The 12200-nt window shown below is 50.8% G+C and overlaps 1 protein-coding gene across 2 annotated transcripts in view; it reads left to right on the forward strand.

The window, feature by feature from the left end:
* The first annotated feature begins 485 nt into the window (after positions 1 to 485).
* Neurl1 (neuralized E3 ubiquitin protein ligase 1) overlaps positions 486 to 12200 on the forward strand; it is a 37189-nt gene continuing 25474 nt past the window's right edge. The window contains exon 1 of one of the 2 annotated variants that reach the window (XM_013017879.1): positions 486 to 576. In XM_013017879.1, the coding sequence (XP_012873333.1) occupies positions 543 to 576 (34 nt within the window). In that variant the 5' untranslated portion in view covers positions 486 to 542. Of the gene's footprint in view, positions 577 to 4639; positions 4719 to 12200 lie in introns of those variants that run through there. The other variant, XM_013017880.1, reaches the window with a different exon arrangement.

Consider the following 12200-nt stretch of genomic DNA (forward strand, 5'->3'; position numbering starts at 1 on the left):
TGGTGGACCCTTTGAGAATAGGGGCAATGTCTGTCTTTCTCACTTACCTGTCCTTGTCTGGCCCCAGGTCTGCCTAGTGGACTGTGAAGAGTGAATGGGGACCTCAGTGATAGGTGAGAGTGTGTGTGTGTGTGTGTGTGTGTGTGTGTGTGTAAGAGAGAGAGAGAGAGAGAGCGCACGCACGCGTATGCACACGCTCTGCTGGGGCATCTCCAGCACTTTCTGAAGCTCGGCTATTTCAGGAAGCCTCCAGTCTCCTCCTCCTTATGTAAATAAACATGACAGATCCCATCGCCTGTACCAGCGCGGGTGGGGGAGGCTCCGGCGGGTGGGAGCTGCGCGGCAGCGAGCAGGGCCAGGGGGGTGTGCGTGCGTGCGTGTGTGTGGCCGGCTGGCGTGCAGGGGGTGGGGTACAGGAGGGGCCCTGCCATGCCTGGGGGCTGAAGAGGAGGACCAGGGGGAGGAGGAGAGGAGCTGGCGGCGGGGGCAGCTCGGTGACCAGGCCAGCCACTCGGAGGTGGCCGCGCCGCCTGCAGCCTGCGATGGGGGGACAGATCACCCGGAGCAACCTCCATGGTAAGGACTCCACTGATGTCTGGGGGTCTGCCCACCCCTCCAGCATGGGGGAACCACCTGGGAGACTTGGGGTGGGGGGTGCTGGGACTGAGGCTGGGTCCTTCCTCCTGTCCCCTCACTCCATGGGCTCTGAGGCTGTGACAGGAAGGTGGCTTTGGGTGGTCAGCACTGGAGTGAAGGAAGCCAGGTCTGGAAAAGCTGGAAGGCAGGTGGCTGAGTCTCCCTCCAGAGTGTCCTTGTCTGCTTCCCAGGGTGTGTGCAGGCCCCTCCCCCCTGCCCCCCCCCCGTGGGATATGGTATCCCCAGTGTCCCTATCCACCTCTCCCGGGGACTGAAGCAAAGCACAGTTGGACAGTAGGGAACTATGTGGGCTGTGGAGCCGGCACTGTGATCCATGGTGGAGCTGGGGAGAAATGTGTGGTTACCCTGTGTGAGTGTGTGCGCGTGGAAGCTCTCTGTGCTTGTGTACCTTAGCACACAGGTGTGCTAGGGATGGCCCCACAGTATCCTGCTGAGCTTCTCTGAGTGTGTGTTCTGCAGGGGAGGATAACAAACTTTGAGCCCTGGGCTCCACTCAGCAGCCAGGCAGAGAGGGGGGACCGGAAGGCAGGGGGCTGCTTGGCTCCCTATCTGCTGGGCTTCTGCCTGCTTGGACGCTGATTTTCCCTCTGGCTTTTGGGCTGTGGCCTTGAGAGCAGCATGGCAGATGTGGCCTCAGACCCTTCTTAAGGAAGGAAGCCTTCCTTAGGCCTAAAAACTGGATTCCTGGAGGGGCTGGCCGGTGCCAGCCATGGAGAGTCCCACCATACTCCCCCAGAACTCCTCCTTGGGTAGGGTATTAGGAAGTGACTGACCTCCATCTGTTGAGAGTACTGGACACCAGAGGGGCCCATGAGAGGCCCAGGTAGCTCTCATCTTTAGGAGAATAATTTAGGAGAAAAATTTCTAATTTAAAAAAGAAAAAAAAAAGTAGGGGAAAGTAAGTCATTGGCTCTCTTAAAAGGAAATGAATTTTGTTTTGGGCCTAGAGGGGCCAGATGACAGATGGGAGGCCTTGAAAGACACATAATCCCATCAGCCAGGACAGGGCCAGTGGCCGAGGCCTTGGCCTGACCCTGGGGTTGGGTTGACTTGGGCCTGGCCTGCCAGGCTGTGGGGTGGCAGCTCTTCTCAGGGCTCACTGGCCCAACGGGACCTGTTGGCAGAGGCCATGGAGCTGACTGACATTTTCCACTGGAGTCAGACTCCGGCTAGCTCACAGCCTGGGAAGGACAGAAAGGCCTCCAGAGCAGGTTTGGGGGGACAGCTCTGGCTCCTCCACCCGCCTTCTAGCCCTGAGAGTGTGGGGCTTAGAGTAATAGACGTGTGTTGTGATAAGGGCAGAGGCTGGTCCGAATCTTGGTTTTCTTATCTGTCAATGGGGTGAACAACAGCAGCCTCCTCATAATGTCCTCATGCTGTGAGGACCGTGTTGGAGCAGAGAACACGGGGAACGTTGAGAGGGCTTGGACAGGGATGCTGAGCCTAAAGTCGGGTCCTTCCCTCCCAGCTTCCATTTCACTGGGTATGAGAGGATAGTTGGGTGAGCATCCAAGCTGGACCACTATTGGGGAGGTCAATCAAATGCCCTCCTTACCCGTCTTTCCTGAGCTGCCCCAGTCGCTGCTTCAGCTGCTTGCTGTCTACAGGAGCAGATGGGGAGGTGTGAGCCTGCACACCCCCAACCCCAGCTCACCTCCCATTCCCATGTCCTCACCATCCATACCCATGAGGGCATACTTGTGCCTCTACACGGGCCACCCTGCTGGCTCCATTTCCACTCTAAGAGGTGCTGGCTGCTTTCTAGGGGGGCTTTGAGCTCTCAGGGACACCCCCAGAGCACAGTCAAGTGGGTTTTCAATTGCATTTTTACTGTGTGGTCTTCAGCTTTTGGTTTCTTTCACGCAGGAAGATTTTGAATGGCTAGGTTTGGTGGGGGAAGGTGGAAGGTGGCAGGGACTGACCAGGGAAGGGGGGGATGGGGGAGGAAGGGGGGAAAAGAGAGAGAATCACCTAGTTCTGGGCAGAGAGCTGTGTTTTGGGTCTCTGTATTTTTGCTATCTACAGATGGTGTAGCTGTGTTTTGAGTCTCTGCTTGTGGACCTGTGCTGTGTGTGTGTGTGTGTGTGTGTGTGTGTGTGTGTGTGTGTGCATATTGAATGGATTGGGTATTGTCCTGCCTGTGTTTCCATGTGAACAGCCACATTGGTGGCATACTCCACGCCCACAACAAGCGTGTGTGTGTGTGTGTGTGTGTGTGTGTGTGTGTGAGAGAGAGAGAGAGAGAGAGATCTGTTGTGCTGGGGCTGTGGTGCAGGCTCCTCTGGGATCAGCCTGGCCGGGGACTGGTTGGAGAAATGAATCTCCATTTGGAAAATGGTGTCAGCAGTTACATGCTTGATCTCTCTCATCAGGCAGGTTTCCAGAACTGCTTCCTATGGGCCACTCCAGGGCAAGCTGGCAGGGTGGGGACACGGGGAGGCAGCCGTGACACTGCTGAAAAGCCTCTTCTCCCCCTCCCCTCCCCTGCTTGCTTTCTTCTTCCTCTTCCTTCCCTTTCAGCTCCATCTTCCTTCAGAGCTTCCTCCCAAGCTGAGGGCCCCTCGGCTGAGGGGATGACGCATTGGCGACCCACAGACAAGCACCCAGACAGACTTGCCCCCTCCAGTTGGATCTCTGGACTTTACCCATCGGAGTATTGTGCTAGGATTAAGGGACCTGAGAGATTGGTTCCCCCAGTCACAGAGGGGGACACACTGTAGCTTTGACAGGGAAGTATGTGGCTGAAGTCATGTGACTGGTGCCTATCAGAGTGACCCCTCGCTTCTCCTTCTTAGCTTCCTCAATCCTCAACCAGAAGTGGGGGAGGGGTGTCCCATGGCCTCCTGGAGTCACCTGTCTCTCAGAAGCAGTCCTGGCGGCTTAGGCCACAAGGAGTTCCCAAAGCCTGAGATGTCTGTGTCCTTTCCTGCATAGCTGTACCCTACCTAGATCTTCAGGCTAGGTTAGCAGGCTGATCCAGCTTCACCCAGCTCAGTGCCTGGCACTCGGTATGTAACAGTAGGGCTTTACCAGTGACAAGCAGGAAGGAGTGTGGCACATAGACCCATGTTGGAGCTGAAGGAGGTGTAGAGGATGTCAAGGCTCCGAGGTTAGGTGACCCAGCCAGGCATCGTGGTGATGAGACCCAGCCCCGTGTAGAGAAAGAGGAGGTGAGGCAGAGGCCTCAGTGAGAGTGGGGGTGCTGCTGAGCTCCTGCTGGCTGGTGCCCAGGGGACTAGGCCTTCACCGGTCAGTCACAGCATCTACAGGTGCATGCTGGGGATAAGCCTGACCATAGAGTTGGAGCAACCATCAAACGGGCTGAGCTAGCTGTTCAGTGGGCAACACACATAGCATGCTCTTAGTGGAGTGGGCTTTTGTAAAATGCTTCTGCAGGTCTGCATGTGCTTGCTAGAGGGCACCTGGCTGTCCCCAAACCCTCAGCCCTGGCTGGGGCCCAGGACGGTGGTCTCTGGGTAACTTCTGTCATTAGGCACACTCACCAACCACTCTAAAAGTGAATAGTTGTATCTAGCCCACATGGAGGAGGAAGGGGGTTACGTGAGGCAGATGGGACACTGTGGCCCAGGTTAGAGGTCCTCGCAGACTGTGACGGATACCCAGCTTGCAGAGATTAGGAGGTAAGGTTGGATACGAAGGCAGTCAACCTGGGTTATATACACATGAAGGGAAGAAGGAAGGAAGGAAGGAGAAAATGAGTGAAGAGAGAGAAAGGAGAAAAAGAAAGAGGGGAGGGAGATAGGAAAGGAAAGAAAAGGGAGAAGAGAAAATGGGAGGGAAGGGAAAGAGAAGGAATGAGACTCAACTGTCACAGACTTCCTTTCTCCTTTCCTCATAGGGAATGGGGAGCTGATCGTCGGTGTGTGTGGTTTTGTGGAAGGGGGGGCATGGTGGCTCTCTGAGTGGTGCAGGGCTTGACCTGTCCTATGCTGCCCCTCACTCTCTCAGGACTGACTTAAGGGCATTTGGGGGGAGTGCTTGGAGGACAGGAACAGGAACTGCAAATGGAGTCATCTGGAATCCCCGTCTAAAACCTTGAGGTGAGTGAGACAGGAGGAGAAGGGCTGGCCACCTCTGCATGCACATCTGGCTATTGGGAATGTCAGAGTGGTGAGTCAGAGTGGGTGAGGGGGCATTGGCTTGGATTATAGATGAACTCGGCCATGAAGGTGTCTATTCCCAGCCACTGTCCTTCCTCTGTCTTGTCATCAGGTCCATTCAGTCCTCTAAGCAGCCACAGAGCCTCGTGTACTCAGGGTACTCTGAGATTACAGGATACTAACATAGCTCCTGATGTGAGGCCATCTACAACAAAGGAGTATGTGAAGGGTTGACAGGTCGTGAAGAAACTGGATCAGGTAGAATGGAGGGCAGGGGAGAGGAGGCTGAGCACACTGGCTCCCTAGCTGGGCTTACTGGGAAATCTATTCAGCATGGCAGGTCTAGGCTAAGAGCTCATCTCCCCCATTTATCACTTATATGACCTTTTTTAAGACAGTAGTTTTCAGCCTCTGTTTCCTAATCTCTGAAATAAGACTACTGCTATACTCTCTCTCTCTCTCTCTCTCTCTCTCTCTCTCTCTCTCTCTCTCTCTCCATCATGGGGCTTGAACTCAGGGCCTGGGTTCTGCTCCGAGCTCTCTTGCTCAAGGCTAGTGCTCTACCATGCTGAGCCACAGTGCCATTTCTGGTTTGCTGATGGTTCATTGGAGATCAGAGTCTCATGGACTTTCCTGTGAGCGTTAGCTTTAAACTGTGATCCTCAGATCTCAGACTCCGGAGTGGTTAAGATTAAGGTATGAGCCACCAGTGCCTGGCTATTAATTATCTATTGCTGTATAACAAATTACCCCAAGCCACTTGAAACAAAATTTAATCATCTTAAGTTTCTGTGGTCAGGAGTCTTAGCATGGTTCAAACAAGGTACCTCTGGCTTAGCATCCTTCATGAAGCTGCGGTCACTTGTTGGCTGGGGCTGCAACTTCATCTGAAGGTTTGCCTGGAGGGGACCATCTCCAGGCTCACTCACAATTACTGGCAGTCCTGGATCATCTGATGCATAGACTTTTTCACTGAACTATACACAACTTGGCAGCTGACCTCAGTTGAGGGGAAAGGCCTGAGAAGCCAAAAAATAACCATGGAAAGGACAGACCTTTGTGCAACCCAGTCTTGGGAGTTACAGGCCATTCATTACTTGAGGTGTTTTTAGTCTAGAAGTGAATAGAGTTGGGACCAGTTCACACTGAAGGAAGGTGTCACACAGGGACATGAAGACCAGGAGTAGACATGGACCACTGGGACAAAGGTAAATAAAGATTGCTTCCCATAGACACCCACTTTGAAGGAATTTTGAGGGGGAGACATAGCTGGGTATGAAGGACATCTGGTACAGAGACTAATAATATCTCAGAATCAACCTTCACAGACTTCAATTCTCCTTTTCTCCTGCTGAGAAGTGGGCAGCTACTGAAGGTTATTGAGCACGAAAGGCTGTAATCTCATGTGTGGTATGACATCTTGGTGCTGGGCAGGGTAAGAAGAATCTCCCTTTATTCCCCTCATGATCTAATGCTTCCATTGGCTAAAGAAAGGGCAAAGCACAAAGCAAGTGTTCAGTAGGTGGAAGAATCACGCACTGGCAATTCCTTCAATAGCTTTTTCTGAGTACTAGCTGTGTGCTGTGAGCTAGGCAGTGGGAAACAGTAGTAGGAAGCTGATGGTTTCTGCAGGAAGCCATGCTCTTTCAGTCTTTCCCAGCCAGGAAGCTGCTCTTCAGAACACAAAGAGGTCCAGGTGACCCTTCTTCAACTCCGGTGAGAATGGAGTAGCCCAGAACTGTTATGGATGCAGAACAGAAAGGCAGGGGTTGTACACAGTGAGTGTCTCAGGGCATTTGGGTTTAATTCTGCAGCAGATCTAGGGCTCAAGGGCTGCATGGAGATGAATACTCTGCCTGGGCAGCTATAGGTTCCCAAAGGTCTATGGCAGAGCCTCTAACCTAGTTTGAGAGTCTGAGAGGTTTCTGAGATGAATCAAGTTTTGCAGGGACCATGAAGAAAAGACAGGTACACAGTGGGAAGATGGAAGGGTATACAGCTGAGCCACTTCTGGAAATATGAGCAGTCAAGAGGGACAGTCAAGGAACCCAGGGGAGCCCACGTTGGCCCAGTTATTTCCATTTGCGTGCCCTTTTATACGGGCCCTTTGCACCATTCTTCCAGAGTCTTCCCTGTTCAATGAATGTGTACAATTCAACCAAATCAGCCCACCCTGAAATCAGAGTTTGGGGTGTCTGTGATAAAAACAAGATGGAGGCATCTGGCTTTCTGTTCAGCTAGAATGAGCTGATTTCCTGCTGTAATAGCTGTTGCTTTTGTTTATCTATTAAGCCGGGCACCAGTGTCTCACACCTGTAATCCTAGCTACTCAGGAGGCTGAGATCTGAGGATCAGGGTTCAAAGCCAGCTGGGGAAAGAAAGTCCTTGAGACTCCTATCTCCAATAAACCACCAGAAAACCAGAAGTGGCACTGTGGTAGAGCACTCGGACAGCGCCCAAGCCCAGAGTTCAATTCAAGCCCCACGACCGACAAAAAAAAACCAAACAAACAAATAAACAAGAAACGTTACATTGGAGTCAGGTGTTAAAATTTGGAAAATTGCTTTAGCATCTATGAAGTTATCAGGTCCTCATTACAGCCTGCAGAGGCGCAGGGCAGTCATCATGAGCTCTGACAGAAGAAAAAACCTTCAGGTCCAGCGCAGAAAAATAGTTTGCCCCGATGCACAGAGCCAAGCTGAGGACTGGCCAGAGTTTGAACCCAAACCCTCTTGCCTCCAATGCTCATGCTCTTCCCCGACTGTCCACAATATAAGACAAACCTTTACAAGATGAAAATGATGAGGCCAGCAATGGTCCTCAGCCATGGCTTCAAAAGAAGGCATAGGCTTAGTGGGGCCTTGAAAGACAAGAACTGCAGAGGCTCAGGCAGGGCAGGGAGAGAAGAGGATGGAGTAAGGGAAAGGGCACGAACAAAGGTATAGAGTCAGGAAGGTACAAAGTGATGGAGCTCATAATAATTACAAGAACAGCAACTACTTGAATTTTTTTACATGCCATCTCATTTACTCCTCATGAGAGTCCCATAAAGAAATTTTACCTTATGATCACACACACACACACACACACACACACACACACACACACACACACACACGAGTAACAGTAAAGCAAAATGGGCTCCTTTGGGGGTTGAGTAGCAGCAAGAGGAGGGAGGGTTTACAAAGAGTGTGAATGAGGATGACTATACTCATGCAGTTAATTTACATGTATGTAAATAAAACAAGGAAACCTGTTGAAAGTGTTTTAGGGGAGTGGAGGTAAAAGTGAGAGTGATGAATGGGGTGATGTTGATGGGAAATGGGATCCATTATTTACTTATGTGGAAATGTCATCAAAACAACAACAACAGCAATTCACACAGGAGGCTGAGATCTGAGATTTGAAGCCAGTCTGAGCAGACAAATCCATGAGACTTTTTTTTTTGTTGGTCGTGGGGCCTGAATTCTGGGCATGGGCACTGTCCCTCAGCTCTTTAGCTCAAAGCTAGTGCTCTACCACTTGAGCCATAGCACCACTTCCGGCTTTTTCTGCTTATGTGGTGCTGAGGAATCGAACCCAGGGCCTCATGCCTGCAAGGCAAGCACTCTACCACTGAGCCACCTTCCCAGCCCCTCCATGAGACTCTTATCTCCAACTAACCAGCACAAAACTGGAACTGCAGCATGGCTCAAGTGGTAGAGTGCCAGCCATGAGCCAAAAAGCCAAAAGTAAGAGCATGAGGCCCTGAGTTTAAGCCCTAGACCTGGCACCCCCAATAAAAAGGTTCTGACATAGCACCATTTTACAGATGAGGAAAATGAGGCTCCCAGAGGTCTCCCCATTCAAGACTGAGCTGTTGGGATTTGGAGGCAACCAGGCTCAGGTTCAAATCCAGGCTCTGAACTCTGGCTGGTGACCTCAGTGTGTAGCTTAGCTTCTGACCTGGGGGTAGGGGGGGTAGCACGGGGGAAAAGTCAAGACTCTGCCTGCTGAGTGGCACAGGGTTAGGCTAGGGGTCTTTCCTTGTGGCAGCTGGGCTGGGACATTGGGTAAGGCAAGGGTTGTAGGCAGGGCTTGGACAGTGGCTATATGGGTACTAGTGTCTGTCCCTGGATCCCACAAGGAGCAGGCCTATGATCTGGAGCTGGCTTGGGGTCAGCCTGAATGTGGCCAGCTGGGAGCTGTGGACACCCGGGCAGGGAGGAGTCTCTGCTGTGTCAGCCACAATCTCCCTGGAGGCCACCAAGGTTCTGAGGAGCCTGTAAACCTGTCATGAAGGGTCCTCCCTGGGACAGCTGCCAGCAGGGAGCAGTTGAGCAGTTCACACATCTACCATCCAAGCCCTTTGCGGGGGATGCTCCCCCATCCCGGCCACCAGTACCATTTCCACATAGCCTGTCCCCCCCTTGGCTTACTATCTTGGACTTGTGGGAAACTGATCCAATATTAGATACTGCGTAGTGGAAAGGACCCTAGACATGGCATTGAAAGACCAGGTTTGTTGGTTTGTTTGTTGTGTCAAGTCCTGGGGCTTGAACTTAGGGCCTGGGCAATGTCCTGAGCTTTCAGGTGTCAGGCTAGCACTGTATCACTTTGAGCCATAGCACCTGGCTTTTCGGTGGTTAATTGGAGATAAGACTCTCATGAACTTACCAGCCTAGGCTGGTTTTGAGCTGGAATCCTCAGATCTTAGCCTTCTGAGTAGCTAGGAATACAGGTATGAGCCATGGATGCCTGGCTAAGACCAGGGTTTTATTCCCAGTTCTGTTCCACAATTACTGTGTGACTTCAAGTACATAGCTTCTCCGAATCATAGAATGGGGACCATTTAAGGAGTCATAGTGCACCATCATTAGGTTGGTGGAGTGGCTCAAGTGGTAGAGCACTAGCCTAGCAAACACAAGGTCCTGAGTTCAATCCCCAGTACTACCCTCAAAAAAGAAAAAAGTACATACCATTGAAGTGCCAAGAGGGACTTTCACCCCCAGCTACCTCCTCTAGACTTTTGGTGTAAGGCCTGTCTTCAAATTACTACTTATTTTGCTTTCTGTCCTCCCACTGCTCATGCATGTTCATGCCTGTTGAGATAGGAGACGGACCAAACAGAAATGGGGCCTCCAGGGCCTCAGGACCCCAGCGAGAGCTGTGATAGTAGAGTGAACAAGAGGAGACTGGAGACCTGTTGATTTTCAAGATAGGATTGGCAGCTTCATGTTGGTCTCTCAAGCGTAGGAGCATGGGCTAGAAGCTCGGCTAGTGCCTGCCAGATGTCATGAGTTCATGGTTCAGGGGCAGTAGATGCCCAGCAGCCCAGAGGGATGGTCCCTGCTATTGATCACATAGCCAGCTAGAGCTCAGAGAGAGGGGCTGGAGTAGCTCCTCCCTGCTGGCCTGGCTCCCTGGCTTTCAAGTGGCCCTGGAGACTACTAGGAAAGGAGAAGGCGGGAGACTTCCCTTCCCTCAGACTCAGGGTGGTGCTTTGTGGTTGTCCAAGTACTATCCCTCTATATCCCCAGGAGACAGCGAACGGCACCTAGCTCCATGAGAAGCTTCTGGATAATGGGTGATCAATGACAGCCCCAACTTGGCTTGCCAGATGTGTCTCTTCTGAGACAATGCAAAACCTAGCCCCTTTCCTCCATCTTCAGGAAGGCCTGGCTTGCTAGTTAATGGTGTGTGTGTGTGTGTGTGTGTGTGTGTGTGTGTGTGTGTGTACTGGGGCTTGAACTAAGGGTCTAGGTGCTGTCCCTTAGCTTTTTCACTCAGGACTGGTGCTCTACGTCTTTTATTATTATTATTGTTGTTGTTGTTGTGAAAATACCATACAGAGAGGTTACAATTACACGGGCAAGGTAATGAGTACATTTCTTATCAAGCATTGTTGCCTCCTCCTTTGTTTCCCCTTCTCATCCCTTTCCATCCCTTCCCATCTTCCCTGCCACCCGCCCCCCCTACACCAAAGTTGTAAAGTTCGTTTTTCGACATAACGTCTTGTACATCTCATTGTTGCAATGGGTCCATCTGTATCCCTATTTAAACAATTTGTTTTTTTCCCTTCACCTCCACAAATTATACCAACATCAAATACAGTGAAAACAGGGGTTATACCGTGGGGGAGGGACATACAAAGCAACACAGACCTCTTGAGCTACATCTTTGCTTCCAGCTTTTTTCGGATTTCCTGGAAATAAGTCTCATGGATTTCTCTGCATAGGCTGGCTTCAAACCAAGATCCTCAGATCCTAACCTCCTAAGTAGTCAGGAATACAGGTGTGAGCCACAAGTGCCCAGTTTTGTTGGTGCTATTTATTTATGTAAGTCCTGAGGCTTTGCCATTCAGGGTCTGGGCACTGTCCCTGAGCTCTTTTGCCCAAGGCTAGCACTCTACCATTTGAACCATGGCTCTACTTCTGGCATTTTCTGTTTATGTGGTTCTGAGGAATCAAACCCAGGACTTCCCACATGCTAGGCAAGCACTCTATCACTACGCCACATTCCCAGCCTTGTTGCTGCTTTTTAATTGATGCATCATGTCTATGCAATACAGTTCATCCTTTGAGAATGTATCACTTTTTGGATAACCATGTAAGTTGTGCAACCCATTACCACCGTGAAGGGAAAGACATTTCTATTGCTGTGAGAACTTCCTTCCATCAGGTTCTCATGTGGTCAACTCTCTTCCATTCTCCTAATACTCTGACACTTACTGATGTCTGCCTCTCCAGATTTGCCCTTTCCTGATAGAATCACCAGATGGAAACATGCAGGAAATGGCCTTTGTGTCTGGCTTTTTTCACTTCACATGCACTGTAATCCTTCCCGTTGCTCCATTGGTCATCTGTTCATTTTTCCCACAGAGCAGCAGTCATGGGATAAGCCACATTTAATTTATCCATTCATCAGTTGAAATGTATGAGAGCAGTTTCAGTGTTGGGTTATTATGAATAAAGCTGTATACATCATGTACAGCCCATCATTCCTTCCTCTTGGGGAAAAAAGTCCCCGAAGTGAACCAGAGGCATTGGACTCTGAACTGTCAACCTGTTTTCTCCATGTGGGCTGCCTGGCCCTTCATCCCAACAGCATCTCTGAGGGCTGGGAGCATCATTTGATGTCTGTGTTTTGGAAACATACACATACGTAATGTGATTACTGGGGAGGGGGAGAAGAGCATGGATGAATTTATTTTTTCATGTTTACAAGCTGTGATTATATTTTAGTGTGCATGTAGGAGTATGTTCAGCATACCAAACCCATGATTTCTTGGTTATTAGTGTGTAATGGCTAATGATACAGGCCCTGGAGCCAGAGTGCTGGAGTTGGCTACCAGATTTACTTCCTACTTGCTGTGAGGCCGAGGGCAGGCAACTTAATTTCTATCTTTGCTTATGATTAGGACTGTCATAAATAAAATATCTT

This window comes from Dipodomys ordii, unplaced genomic scaffold, assembly GCF_000151885.1.
Source record: "Dipodomys ordii isolate 6190 unplaced genomic scaffold, Dord_2.0 Scaffold36, whole genome shotgun sequence".
In the NCBI taxonomy this organism is placed as follows: Eukaryota; Metazoa; Chordata; class Mammalia; order Rodentia; family Heteromyidae; genus Dipodomys; species Dipodomys ordii.